The 15,103-nt window shown below is 52.1% G+C and overlaps 2 protein-coding genes across 2 annotated transcripts; one reads left to right on the top strand and one right to left on the bottom strand.

Moving 5' to 3' along the window:
• Nucleotides 1-277: 277 nt before the first annotated feature.
• On the top strand, nt 278-6,229 carry TRIVIDRAFT_210775 (uncharacterized protein; the record flags this gene model as incomplete). The annotated part of the gene is made up of 6 exons (XM_014095390.1): nt 278-1,114; nt 1,201-1,858; nt 1,949-1,972; nt 2,443-3,090; nt 3,262-3,930; nt 5,558-6,229. The coding sequence occupies 6 exons, from the start codon at nt 286-288 to the stop codon at nt 6,015-6,017; spliced, it is 3,288 nt and encodes a 1,095-aa protein (XP_013950865.1).
• A 1,140-nt stretch (nt 6,230-7,369) lies between these two features.
• Nucleotides 7,370-9,127, bottom strand: TRIVIDRAFT_12894 (uncharacterized protein; the record flags this gene model as incomplete). The annotated part of the gene is made up of 2 exons (XM_014095083.2): nt 7,370-8,552; nt 8,631-9,127. 2 exons carry the CDS (start codon nt 9,125-9,127, stop codon nt 7,370-7,372), a joined length of 1,680 nt encoding a protein of 559 aa, XP_013950558.1.
• Between the last annotated feature and the right edge of the window lie 5,976 nt (nt 9,128-15,103).

The raw sequence follows: 15,103 nt of genomic DNA, 5'->3' as shown, positions 1-15,103 counted from the left end.
AGCCTGCGCGGCTTTTCAGAAGCTTGAATGGCCGATTGAGCAGCTCAGTCGCGTTGGGAAGCGGTTGTTGTGTGGAAAATCAACAGGCGGAGCTTTGCTTGGGATTTGATGCTAAAAGTTTGGACCAGGGCCGGAGACATGGAGGAACAATAATGCGGCGGTGGTGCGAGGGTGGTCCGAGCTCCTTGCAAATTGCGCCCATCCACTCCAGTCTTTTTTATACAGGCGAGAGAGGTATAGCGGGGGATCTCTTTCAACGTCAATTCGAGTCAATCAGGCGATACAATGGAGCCGGCTCTGCGTCGAGCGGCTCACAGCCTGTGCAGGAGCTGCTCTGCATCTTTGCGGAGGCAAATAGCCGCAGGAGGCGCATCGAAGCCATGGGCGCAGGTATCAATCCGGAGCGTGCATTCGTGCAAGTCGCAAGACACCAAACGTACGATTGCGGGATCCAAGTTGACAACTGCTCGGGAGTTTACATCCAGCGCGAAGTCGGCTTCTGAGGCCGCTGCTGCTGGCAAATCTCCGACATCTACACTTCGCTTGAGCCCCGATGACCTCTTCCACCCGTTTTCCGAATCGCCAGTTCCTGAATTCCGTCGCCGAGCTGCCTATATGAGACAGCATGCATACTGCCCTCACCCAGACCACAAGCATGCCAGAGTCCCTCTCGATGCTTCAACGGTTGACGATGCCGCTCCAGCCACTGGAGGTGACATGCCCCCTGCGAATGTGGATTTTGAGTGCCCCGATTGTGGCATTGCTGTGTATTGCAGCAAAGAGCACTGGATGGACGATTATGAGAATCACCTGAAGATCTGCGATACTCTCCGCCAAATCAACGAAGACGACCACGATCTACGATCCGGCAGAGTGTTCCACGAGGGCAATCTCCCCGATCTTCAGATGGAGAATGCTGCGGTCAACATGACGAATTGGGATACGTTCATGTATACTCGAGAGTTTGAGGCAGTTGACTCGGACCGCTCAATGAGGCAAATCACTCGACTCCTTACCTACCCGATTACAATTGGAAGTGTTCTTCATGAATTGAGCCCCTACAACATCCAGAGTGGTGGGCGTTTGACGGTCGAAGGCTTAAAGAGCTTTAGTGGTAAGTTGAAGCGAATCGAGTAGTGGATACGGATTCATTCCTGTCATCTCTTTGGATATGCGGCTAATGTGGCATTGTGATCCTAGCTCTGAGATATAATCTGCATATACCAAGGTCTGGTCGTGGTGCTGGCATCAACCAACTTCGCCCAGAGCCCCCGCCAGTGAGAATATTCATTCTCGGCGCTCGAGCCGAATCATCTCTGCCACGACCTGTATGGGTGCAGCTGGCTCATCTGTTCCCGGAATCACGACTGCACCTCATCTTTATCGGACCAGAGAGCATGGCCAACCGAGACGACGAATTTCCTCTGCCGGAGCGCACGCCGTCAAATCCATTTGGCACTGTGGTGGAAGACCGAGTGTGGTACAACATGAAGATTAGCACTATTGTGGACTATTACCACACCATTCACAAGACGGGTCACTTTGCACCTTACGACCCTTACTTTGATTGTTTCATGCTCTTCCACCCAGGTCTTGGCCACCCCGCAAGCAGCCACGACTGGGAAGAAACTCTACCCTTGCTTCTGGAGACCAAGGTGCCGATTATCAGCACTGGATATACCCAGGTCGACTTGGATCGTGACGTTGAATGGGTGAGGAAGAAGTCAGGAGGGGAGTTTGACGTGCTGCTGGAACCTGGAGAGAACAAATTCCGGAGTCTGCGATGGGACCTTGACGACATGGACCCTCAGGATATCAGCTGTGGTAACTGGGGCGTTTGGGCGTTCCGAGGCAAGAGGTACGTTTTGGCGACGATTGCATGATGCTTCTCCATTTCAGGTCTGCTAACAACCTTGACAGATACGAGACGACTACCAGGGACCTATAGAGAAGAAGAAGAAACCCCAAAGGAGTAAGTGGGTTCTGATGGCGTAGCCTTGTTGCAGACGCCATGCTGAAAGTGTGTAAACCATCCACAGCCATTGTACGGCTATACTGTATGCATAGATGCACCTCTCCAATGTACTATATCTACAAGGCGTTTAAAAAAGAGAGAGAAAACGGGGCTGTTTGAGAGCCACAAAAACAACCTGGATAGACTGTATTAATAGTTTTTCTCTCTTTCTCTTTCTTTGTTGCATCTTGCCGTCTGGTGACATTCGTACAGTATTCCTTGGAGGTGGATGCTGCACCTACTACAGCAGCTTGTGCCCTGTATTACTGCAGATTCCCGCTGAACCACCTCGCCTCAGCGCCTAATCCGCCTAATCCCAAACGACATGAACCCACTTGATGCACGTGCGGGGTGTCGTGCAGCGCACGGTGCAGCCCAAGCCAATTCAAGGTCAACCATCGAACTGCATGCCTGCATATCCCAGACAGACCTGCGACCCAACAGGCGACCCAACTTTACCTTGACGACCAGCCTCCTCTGTGCAGTTCCGTGCAGTTCCGCTCCGTTCTCTTGACTTCGTCATCGCCTCTCCGCCTCTCCGCCTCCCCGCCTCTTGCGCGCAATGATCCTGCGACGACGCCGCTCGACTCGCCGGCCATGATAGCCGCCTCCGCTTCAGCTCCCCCTCCTCTCGCCAGAGCCTCGACGAGGTCAAAACATGCTGCCGCCTCTCCGCCTCCCGAGGCCGGCGCCGCAGATCGCCGGAGCACTCGTGCCGTGCCGATCGACCCGCTGTCTGATCGGGCCACGCTGAACCTCATCCGCCGGACGCTGTGCCCGCAGCATCTGGGAGACAAAGGCCGAGATACTCAGCCCACCATCCGGGAACTGCTGCCACCGTTGACGAGCCGCGACGATGTCGACTTGCAGCTGTACGCCTTCCTTGCCATCATCATGCGGGAGTTTGTTCAGAGCTGGTACAGCAAGATCACTGCCGACGAGACGTTTGTACCCGAGATTCTGCGCATCATTGCACACTGCACCACGGCGCTGGAGCAGAGGTTTAGCAAGTTAGACCTCGAGAGCTTGCTCCTGGACGAGATACCAGACCTGCTCGATAGACATGCTACAGGCTAGTAGTGGTGTGGCATTGCCCTACGCTTTGGATCTACCACTGACTGGGTCCCAGCTCGCCGCGTGGCCTCTCGATCTGCTTTGCAGTCTTCGGTTGATGCTGATCCCCGGGAGGTCTATCACTCCATTTTCCCCTTACCATTTCTTTCCCCTGTGCCTCGCATGGATGATAGCACGGCTGTAGAGCTACAACGAGAGAATGAGGCTACTTATCGCCAGTTGCTAGTCCAAGGCGTTCTGGCCATCCTGCTCCCTACTGAAGATTTAGAGAACCCTTGCCTAACGGCCCTCGTGGAGCAAATCTTCTCGGAGCTAATCATTGGCAATGTCATTGCTGGCAAAGCATCCCAGCCCTGGCTGCTCTACGAGGCCATCTGTATCACCGCAAAGTCATTGGGTGAGCAGAAAGATAGGACAAAGGCAAGGATCGTGTCTGGGAAAGACCAGCCATCGGACCTTGGTCAGGATGCGGCCAAGTCCCAAAAGTGGACGGCCCAAGGGATCTTTGTGTTGATTATTCACTTGGGAATCCTCTTCTTCAACGCACTTCGGCTCATGGCCGGCACCTTGGCGGACTCCATATCGTTACCTCCTAGGACGGCGCTTCATCTCGATGAGGAAGCCGCAGAAGGCGCTCATAACGACAAGCAACCACCACAATCAACGGATACGAACCTCAGGGCTAAAGTACCTGTACTTAGCTTCAGGCTTTGGGCTTGTTTCGGAAATCTGATTGAGCTGGAGGAGAGGAAACCCTGGCTGGGTGGCTTCATATCGCTGTTACAGACGGCGGCCATCAACGGGCCATGGTGCATTGCGGGGCTTAATGGCCCTCTCGACAGGTAAGACACGCAAATTTCCTTGTTGTATTGATGATTTGTCTTGGCTTCACCAATCCTTCCTGAGCCTTTTCCCTTCCTACCCCCGGTCATTGTTGATTTTGCTCGTCATCTCGCATATCCTCAAAGTCACTGGACCTTCTTCCCCCCCTTGTCTCCAGCGAGTGAGCTTCCAGAGCCGGGTTCTCTCTGGACGGACCGTGCCTTAGCCGGATGTCGCCCCATCTGTGGCACAAATACAATTTACATTGTGCGCACGTTCTTGCCAGGGCGACGCCCTCGGAGTCTATCTAGTAGATAGGTAGCTCCATACGATGAGAGGTCGAAATGGCCATCCCGACAGGGTTATCAGGACCGGCGCAATTTGCAACGCACGACCACACCACACCGAGCATTCTAGATCTGGGCTGGTAGCTCCTTGCCTGGCCAGCCAATCGAAGCGCGGGATTCGCCTTCTCGTCTCCGATTGCTCGAAATTGTCGCGCCGGCCTGGACCACCACAAAACGGCCCGTCCATCGAGAAGCCTTTATTACGCGCCGGCCTCGAACAGGGGGGCAATCAGCTACGAGGGAAAGCGGGTCAGGACCCCAGCTGTCCAGTCTCTCACGACGAAATGGCGTTGGAAGAGCATTTCGTCTGAATTCGAACCACCCGCTCGCCCCGTGCCGCGCCACCTCCAGGTAGCCATCTGCTGTCTATTGGGCCGATTTCTCCCAAAGCAGACAAGGCGTCGTGGTTCCTGACCGCGCCGGTTCCTCTTGTCACACGGAAAGGAAGGAAAAACCCGTTCTGCCAGCGACTGGTCCACCGCGCGTGGCGCTCGGTGGTTTGTACCCAAGACCGCTGATGGGACGCATGTCGCTCGCTTCTCCTCCTCCGCTGCCTTCCTGCGGAAGCTGAGTCTTTTGCGTCAATGGCTAAAGGAATCATACGAAACTACCTGTCAGAAATCGACGGACTTTGGGAGAACGCGCTTATGCAAGGCCGTCGTTGGCAAGTGGCCTGTGAGCCTCCTTCACCTCCGTCCTCGCAACGACTCCTTGCTTTGTCGCATTACCTGGTCGACATGGAGCACGACACATCACTTCTCCCACGATACCCATTGGCAGTCTTTCGTCGCGCTATGAAGATCCAGCAGGCACCTTGCCACACATCGGAGATGTTCCTTTCTTGCCTTCCCCGCACGCAGCAAGCCTCCTGTCTTGTTATCCAATCTGATTCAACATTACCACCATGGATCATGGATAGCATGAGGAACTTTTCTCCCCCTCTCTGGCCTTGACCTTGACCCATGATCACATGTACCTGATCAGTCACACCTTGACAGAAGGGAGCACGGGTCATCCTTGACAGACATCGTCCCCTTTCACAAGCTAAACACGCCAGCAAATGGCTCTCTATGTCGACGCTCTTCTCTCGCCCTCGCTATCTCTCTCTCTCTCTCTCTTTTATGGTCTACCCACCACACAGCATCCACTACCCCTCCCCTTCTGAATCTCGCTTTCTTTCCCCACCTATAGCGGGCGGACCCGATGGAAGTATCCATTTCTCGTCCGGCTCGTTTTCTTTCTCTGATGGGACTAACTAAGCTAACCAATGGCCCTTTTGCTTTTCCGTCGGCTTGTGTAGACTCCTCGCGCACCATATTCAATCTCTCTTCGACTCGTCTCGTCTACCACCCATCCTTCGGTCGCTCCGAGGCGCCCTGTTTCCTAACAACAGCCCCGGCACGTCCACTCTTGTAGCTCCCCGGTCGGAGAAGGAGCTGCTCGCTCTGCGCCGCAGGGCCGCCAGCGCTATTTCGGACTTGCTCCCTGCAAGCGTGACCCGCGTGTACTTCGGCCGTCGGCATTGGCGCTTGGGCGGGCTATTTGGCCCTGGCGATGATGGCGGATCGTCGTCTGCGGTGACCGATGAGGAAGACGACGAGAGGATCTTGGATGAGCTCGAGAGTCTCCTCGATGTCGTTGGGGATGAGTACTGCAACAAACACTTGATGTATAGCGCTTTAGAATTGCTTCTCGTGAGGCTGATGCCAGAGCTAAGCGACAAAGGCGTTGTGGAGCTGTGGGAAGACAGACTTGGCTAATAGGCACCCGCGAATACACCTTATTGGTGGCTTTCGAGCGGTACTTGGAGTGCATAAACAAGTCTTTCGCGCATGTATGCTACTTGTACAGATAGGATCATTGTGCTCGCAGTGTATTGCAGCTTCTGCCTAGCCCCTGTTCTAGGTCCCGTCTACGGAGTAGACACCTGCTCTTGGCCTCCACATGGATAAACAATCGGCATGTACCCAGTACATCCAGATACTTCTCTCACATGCTCACACTCGCACTCACATTCACTCTCACACACAACGTTAAATGTGGCCCATATTAAATGACAGAAGTTTGAAGAAAAAAAAACGGGGATTAGCCGGTAACATAGCAAAAGGCATGTAGATGCCGGAAGAAAATTATGTCCTCATATGGGTTCCCCCCCGCTCCCCGAGACCCTCTTTTGGTCATTCCCGTACAAAAAAACACATTTGATATTGAAAGCATGCTTCTCCGTGAGGAGTATGGTGCCAAACAGGCCCTTGTAATTTTTTTGGTCTTGTCTTGTTCCCCCATTCATGTCCTCCAAAGATGAAATATCGCAACAAAATAATGAAACAAGAAATTTGGAGAAAAAAAAAAAGAATTGTTAGACCCAAGTAGATATTTTAAGAAAACCAGAAGCGGCGGGGGAGCAGCAAGGAGCTGCTGACTCCCACATCGCGTCAGCAACACCTGTCCATCTTTTTTTGTCCTTTTTTTGGTATATCAAGCCAAAACCAAAGATAAGAAAAAAAGATGTGAAAGAAATTCAAAAGGCGAATGAAATCAGAATCAAAGCAGTAGCATACTCGGGGTGCGCGTGAGCAGCAAGCAGAATCTTTCGTCGCTGTATGTGTTAAAAAAAATTGTTAGGTGTCATCGTACTGGTTCCTAGCGGAAACCAGGTAATAAATAGAAATGAGTGATTTATGAATGATAAAAATCAGTTTTGATGCTGGTAGATCTGTTGCCAGATGAAGTCGCCTTTCTCTTTTATAACCCCATGTCCATCCAGTTCAGTTCCTTGTCCATTCCTTGGGGGCCACTTCCGTCGCCTGCGGTGTGGAAACGGGAGCCTCTTCATTTTATACGAAATAGGCCCGTGTCACAGCACATTGCGATTCCATGTAAAAAATCATCTTTGCTCTTGCTTGGGGTTGGATAGCCGGGATCGCCGTCTTCTTCCCATGCTTGGTTATTTGTTTGTTCCAGAAATGCTCAAATAAATCCGTAACTCCAGAAAAAAAAAAAAAGAAAAAAAAAAGAAACCTCAATGACAGAGATTTAAGAACAAGGCAGCAGGTGTAGGTGTATGCAGGAAGAGTGTTGCTGATGTTTGAGAGAGAGTTGATGTCCCAGTTCATATCTCTACCATTGATGGCTCGGTCAAGGATTGAATTTCCCCATCATCGCCTTCGGGGATCCTCGATAGCCCTCCCATAGAAGGGCGCGTAGTTTGATGTTGATGTAACTGTAGCTTCTTTGTAAGTTGAACGATGGTGGCGTAGTCGCTTTTGTCAAACGGTCCGTTGGGTGTCATGCTGTGCAGATAATTTAGCAGCGTTTCCGCGGCACGTCTAGCATCCTCTGGGGTCGGAGATGTTGGCGAAGAGTCAGCAGTTGTCGAAGATACAGAGCTGGTGTTTGTGGAAGGGTTGTTTGATCGCGCAGCAATACTTGAATTGCTGCTGCTGCGGCGTAAAGCCGGAGGTGATGACACTGTTGTATCAAGCGTGAAAGGAGTGCTTCGGATCTCATTTGTCGGCGATTCAAGCGTTGAAGCTGACGTGACGGCAGATGCGTGTCGAGGGGTCAGTGGATCGGCACTTGTATCCTGGTTCACGCAGTCGATATTAAGAGAAGGGAAAGTATTGCTTCTCTTCCCGCGATGTTGTTGGAAATTAGGGGCGGTAGGATGTATATGTAGACTGTTTTGAAACGCTCCAACGTTGGGATCGGGTGAGAACTGAAAGGGAGCTGTTGGGCTCATCGTGTCACCAGGAAACGAAACACCTGAGTCCCTCAAGTCGCTGGCCAACGATGTAGAGGAATGTGACCCAGCATGTCCGTATTGGAAATTGAAATCCTGTCCTTCAGCTTGCAAGTCCTCATCGCTGCGGCTAGCAGATAGAGGGGAGAGTTGCTGAGTCGGAGAGACAGGAGAGATGGTAGTGGTTGTTTTATCCCCTGAGAAACGTGGGAGAGCTGTGGTAATACGGTCTGGAATGTTGGTCTCGGAGGCGCGGCGCATTAGCCGGCCAGCCCCTATGCCATGCTTTTGCTTGAATTTGAGAAGCCAGTTGCTATTAATGTTAGTCAACCCTCTGTCTTGGCTGCCGCTAGCGCGAGCAAAGAGCCTTGCTTGTTCGATTATCTCCTCGTCTTTGACTTCAAAGCCTCGTTGTTGTTGTCGACGGACGTAGTTACTGAGCGTTCGATCAAAATCCGGATGTTTCCCCTTCAGACGCTTGAGTGCTGAACTATCTGGTTCCGGGTCTTGCTTGAGGTACTGGTCTTTGTGTCTTAACACCTTGGATACAGTGCTTGGCTCAAATGTTAGTTTATTCCCATCTGCGGACAGGGGGCGGATGGATGGTCCGAGTAATGCTTGGAGAGGTTACCTTCTTTCAACACCAAATTTTGCGCCGATATCTGCCTGCCTGGTGCCCGGGTTATCTTCGTGATATTGGCACATGGCCCGTTTTTGCTCTGCGCTCAGTGTCTTTCTCGCCTTCTCGTGATGCACAGGGGGTCTCGGCGACGGGTCAACCGTGGGCAAGCTGGATGCCGGCGCGATGGACAATGGAGGAGCAGAGTAGCTCCCCGATGGAGTTGGGTTTGTCAACTGACTCGGCCATTGTGTATTCAGCATCGGCAATTGGTGATGGCCCATCAGCGGCGCAGGCTGTATTAGTTGATGCGTCGAGGGCGGAGGAATGGGAGGTTGAATGGGCGGAGGCATTCTGTTGAGCGATTCTGATGGTAACCCGTGAGATATAAACCCGCCAAAGGTGGCGCCATACTCATTTAGAGGGCTGTTTCCATAAGGACTTTGGCTATACGGGCTGATGCTCGCCCAGTGGTCGCTGGTATACCCAGCTCCGTTACTCTGTACCATGGTATCGTCTTGGCCCAAGTTCGCAGAACCGTGAGCAGCAGTGTTCATTGTATGTGTTCCAGAAGTTAGGGGCCCAGTCTATCGCTGGGTTTTGCTAGTTGCTGAAAAACTGAGCAAGTCAGCACTTAGCAAATAGTCTCTTGCCAGACAACGGAGAGGAGGAGGAGAAGAGCAAGAGGGAAGCGGAATGAGTGGGGGTATTATCCTTCATCCGTCAGCGAAAGAGACAAAGTCCAAACCTTGTCTTGGGCCGTCATCAATGAGCCGGCAGTAGTATGTCAAGTATGGTTACGGAAAGCATTTGTCGAGAGCAAACACAAAGAGACATACGAACCTCATGGACGGTGTATGTTAGGGAATGGCATAGCCCTTTTCGTTGAGAAAAGAGTAGCTCTGCAGCAGAACCTAGAGGAGGAAAGCAAATAACTTGAGATGCTAGAATGTGATTTGCAACGCAAACTAATGATGGAGAGAGGTATTGTTGTATAGGCAAGTTTGTAGGGAGTTCGAAAGCAAGAGAACCAAGATAGGTAAAAGTAAAGAGTGAAGTCGCGGTGACAAATTTGCCAGATGAGGGGTGCTCTGCTGGATAATGTATCGCTACTTGGCCAGCTCTGTAGAACAACGCCCAGGAGCAAGCAAGAAGCAAGAAGCACACCCGTCAAGGAAAGCCCTGCTTCTCACGTCACTTTAACTACTACTGAAGCGTGCAAGACCCGCTGGTGGGCTCTCTTCCGCGCGGTAACGGTCTGGTGAGACAATGACGGAACTTTTCTTCGCCGTTACTCGCTACCTCGTGGGGGTGAAAATACAAGACTGCGGAGAAGGGAAACGACTCATGTCAGCCCTGGGCAAGAGCAGAAAGTAGTAGTATTTGGTCTGGTGGTCGAGGGGCGGTGATGCATCTGGGATGATAAACCAAGTACCGGCCCCGGGCCTGGCAGTGGAAGTTGTCGCACCGCGTGCTTGTCTGTGCGGCAAGCGAGTCCGTACAAGATCTGACAAGCTGCAGCAGGCCGATGCTGTTGGTCCAGGAGACGGCAAGCTCGGTGGTTTGCTGCAGACGAGCAAGTGGCCCGCCCACCAGTGCTATGCCAGGTCTACCAAGCCGGGCTAGACTAGGGTATCCAAGCAATATCATCCCAGAGGCGTACAAGAGTGGCTCTTGTAGCTGTACTCTACCTGGGAAGACGCTGAAGCCGGAGCGCATTGTCTGCGAAGGAAGCGGAACGTTGGCCGTGGAGGCATGCAGATGCATGCACGAATAGGTCCTGTACATGTACGTCCAGGGGCCCAGATGCAGGGGGCCCATGGAGGGGAGGGGGCGTGTGAGTCGGCAAGGTGCTGGGCGGCTCTCCATCGTGTGGGCGAGTGAGTTGCCTGTAAGTGAGTGAGTCTGCGTGTGTCAGTTTGGCTGTCTAGCCTGCTTGTCTGCATGTCTGGCGCCCTTGTTTGCTAGGGAGAGGACGGGTGGGATTGTCCCAGAAGGGAATGGGCCTGAGAGGCCACAGACCGGAATGACTGAGGGGTGCTCTCAGAGGGACGACAGCCCAGGATTGGGAACGGGCCATGGATCATGGAGATTGGGCATGATAGGGCAAACATTGACCAACGGGTGACCAGGGCCAGCATGGCCAGAAGAGGCAGCGTCGGCGGGATCTGGGAACTCGACATGGGACCATATGTAGGTACAGGCAAACCCACACCCACTGATTAATATTGGTTCGTTGGTGGTCTCCTGAGCTTCTGCTGGCGCTGTGTCGCATCCATGCCGACGGCCTTGTAAGTTGGACGTTTCTTTTCTGCACGGCCTGTTGCATGATGCTGTCCATAATACAGGTATATGCCGTAAGTGGCAAGCAGGTAAGTAGTAAGCAGCATCAAGATGCCCTGCCTATCTGGTGTTGAGTGCGACGTCGGAAAAAAGGCGACTCAGCATTCCGTACCTTCCCTCCGTGACGTCGGCCCAGGAACGTGACAAGAGCTATCAACATGACCAGGATAGAGCAGAATGAAGCTTATTCACCGCGGGCAACACTTTACGCACTTCACGCACTTCATGCACTTCACGCACCCCAAGCAGAGAGAAGCAGGAAAACCACGCGAGCACAATACTTCCGATGGCCATGCACAATGCTAGTACCACTCGGTGCAAGCACACAAAAAGCCGCTGCTTCCAAGCCCCATGTGGTTGTCTAGGATGGTCCGTCACCGACTATAGTACGATGGCTTGTACAAGTACGAGGCGAGGCAAGACGAGACGAGACGAGAACTGACTGCTGCCAGGGCTTCATCACGATTCCGGCGCACAAGAGCCTGGCCCGGCATATTCATGGGTCGACGATTTCATCAACCGGACTAGGAAATAGTCTTCCGAGCAAGCATCCAGGCAGAATGATTATGGGACATCCACCCTCCGGACCGCTGCAACACAGGTACCCAGTACGAAGCTGCTGTGCTGTGCTGGCTGGACTGGACTGGACGCAGCAGCGTCAAAAGAACCCCGGCACCAAACAAGAAACCTTGATCCCAGTCTCATCACCACTACTAGCCATAGCGAAGCCCGCACAAACACACCGTCCTGTAGCTGGGCTTGTACCTGTACTCGGACGTGGACAAATACGAATCGAAATATTGCATATCAAACACCAAGCAAACACAGCCACTTGATCTCGGGCGTTACTACCAAGTCCCGCTCTCCGCTCCTCAGCTACTATGTACACGCAGTCTTTGTGCGCTCGAATCTCGCAAGGGATAGGATAGCTGACTAGACTGTCTCGTCGCTGCTCAAGCTTTAGTGGATGAGGCTTCAACGGCTCGTATACACAGAGAGGGGTCGGGGCATGTCTCTTGTGGAGCGGCCCGAACTAGCTAGCGCACTTGTCGCAGATGATACCGATCAACGACGAATCATTTGCTTAGTTCAAGGTACGGTTATGCCCTCATGTACGAAGTGCCGCAGCTGATCATGTCAATCAAGCTAAGAAACGGTGACCTACGACGTTCTCCAGATGGAGATGACAGCCCAATGCCAGAGAGACACTTGTTCAGCCACAACCCTCTCTATCACCGCGACATCTACCAGTCCAAGTATACGCAATCTTAGGTATTAGACAAATAGAAGTTTCAGATATACTGGCCTACGGAGATTTGAGAGTTACCCCCAGATGGGAGTTACGTACAGGTAGGTAGGGTGCTGAGTAGTACTTACTGGTACTTCTACAAGCTGCCCTCTTCTCCACGTTTTCAGCTACGCGCAAGTCGTGCGCGCCAAATGATGGGTGCTACTACAGACAGGGGTAGGTGATCCTGGCTGCTCATCGGAAATAGTACTATCACTGCTAGCAATAAGAGAAATTGCAGCCGCTTTATCAACGCCATCTTGACTACGCCGTACAGGCAATGACCAATCCGCCCTCTCTTCCACAGGCAAGCCTGCTCATGCCGACGCTGCTGACCGATGTTTTTTTTTTTTTTTAGTTCAACGAGAGGGTCCAGGCTCTCCCTCTACTCGAGACACGACCATCATGGCTTGGTCTATTTGAAAGATTAAGCAAAAAAAAAAAAAAAAAAAAAAAAAAAAAAAAAAAAAAAAATTGTGATCACCCACTCATTCGAAAGCCAAAAATCGGACTTCGGAACTGTGAGACCTGCGAATCTGCCGTTGGCTCGTCTTATAAGACAAGATTGATCGACAGTGCTGTACGGAATACCCTCTAGTGCTCTCAAGCTTTCTTCTGAAAGTCAACGCACGGGAGCGCGGGAAGACCGTCCACGTTGGCAAGCGCCACGCCATTAGCCTATTCCTTCTTGAGGTAAATACTTGTGCGAAGTATTCGACGTCTTCCACGCGAGTAGCTCACCTCTGGAGGATGGTGAGGCGGCGAGGCGGCGAGGCGTGGCGTGGTGGTAGTTGGTGGTAGTTCAAACGCTAAGGCACTAAGAGGGGCGTATAATTGTTGGGTCGCTTGACAGAGAACATGACATCGCGTCGAACTCACAGGTCATTTCAACCAACAAGACCTTGGGCTGCTAGTATACGAGCATCTCTTGAAGCGAGTGATTCCTACATCGACCGATTCGGACGAGAGAATGACTTCATCGCTTGGCCGATTCGGCGAAGTCTTGCACATATTGCTGTATCTACGCATAGTCTTCCGTACCGCTTCATCACACTATTGGTGCTGGAGGCGTCTTGTTCAGCAAAATACGTGGCTTGGCATTGTCATCATACGCTAGTATCAGTGGTCAACTTACGATGGGGATGCCGTTAGGAACAGCAGCTGTGCCACCGCTCCAACTACATGTTGTTAGACATGGCAGCATGATGCCAGAACTGCTCATTGCAGCACGAGCCTCCCAATCTTGGAAGGTTCGATATCGATTTCAGTCACCACGGGGTTCACCTCACCTTCCCTTTCTTTCTTTTTACCCGGACTATCCGGCGGCAATCATGATCAGGCACCTGTCAAGAGATGGGTCATGAGGATATGATACCGAAAAGTACCTATGTACAGAAGCAGCTCTGCACCCCTGTTAGTACCCACGTACCAGAACGATTACTTGCACATTGTGGTATATACGAGTATCAACACCAAGGATTTACATCATGCTGATAACAGCAAACTTATATATATAACCGGCATATCATTGGCCCGACCTCAAAAGCTTCCGATCAAAATCCAGGGAGTTCTTAAGCCGTAAGCTGCGAAAAACTCGGCATCTTGCCCTCATACTCGCTCAAATTGAACGGGTACAAGGGGGCGGTGGCGTCCGCGCCAAGTGAATAGCTTCCGCTTCCAGGCTCTCTTCCAGTTGGCCAATTTCAACCCCTGCCGCTGGCTGCCGCTGCGTGGAGGTCCGTGCCCAACTTTCACAAACCTGGCACTTACAGTACCGGAGTAAAGAGAGGACCTCGCAGGCATGTGTGACACCTCTCGGCGCGCTCCACGATGGCCACGTTTGGAGGCATTCAAGAGTCCAACACGATACTGCACGGCCGAACAAATGCACCCACTGCCGGCATCAAAGGGCATAAAATCCCATCCTCTCACGACGGTACTCTTAGATTCGTCTCAAATTGGGCCCGCCATGTAGTAGACTGAGGGCCAGGTTCAATTTAGCATCCTTTCGTCAATCTCATATTAACCTTTCTCTCCCGAAAAGGGCCGCCTTTGGTCTCTCTGCTAGCTCCTCGTACGCTGTATGAGTACGGAGTAGTAAGTGGCCCGAATTACGAAGCAGAAGTTAGGCGAATTACTATGGATGCAGCCAGCTCGACGAAGTAGCACATCATGGGGTGTTCTCACCAACCAAATGTTGAGACACGCGACGCGTTCTCATCCTGTTCTATTTTCAACAGCCAACTGAAACAGGGCATGATGAAAAGCATCACCTGGTCAACTTGGGCTTCGTGCAGGATACCAAGCCATTCTTTCTTTGGCAGAATTGATGATACAGCTACACGCGATTTGATCCAATTGAAATGAGGGCTCTAATTAGATAGAGGGAGGCGGCCAATCCCGACGAGATCTACCGATGCCCACTCCTCAAAGCGCGTCCAGGTGCCGGCAAGGTGGATCACTACTGGTTGGTGGTGATACACAAAAACGGCCAATTACGCTTCTCAGGGGAGTTGTTACCTCGAAGGAATATTGCCGCGTGACGCTCTCCCTAACAGGAAAACACCCCCAGCGAATCAGTCTTTAAGGTTTCTCAGTTTCCTCGTGGCGGAATTGTCCGGCAGTCCCGCTTGTACGCCCGTCGTCGTGCTCTCATTTCGGGCGAAGACGATACAATCGTTCTCGAACGGTGGCATTGTATACGGAAGAATTCTTTGCAGGGCCTCTGGCAGACAATGGAGGAACGCCAAGGCTGTTGAGCCCTCAGCTGTCTGATATCATCCTACCTGCCATATGTGAAGTAGGGGAGCAGCAAGTGGAAATCTACCACCTACTTCTTGCGTGTTCTCTATGC

Source organism: Trichoderma virens (genome assembly GCF_000170995.1).
Source record: "Trichoderma virens Gv29-8 chromosome Unknown TRIVIscaffold_90, whole genome shotgun sequence".
NCBI lineage: Eukaryota > Fungi > Ascomycota > Sordariomycetes > Hypocreales > Hypocreaceae > Trichoderma > Trichoderma virens.
The sequence above is the reverse complement of the archived record's forward strand: the minus strand, read 5'-3'. Positions and strand labels throughout refer to the sequence as shown.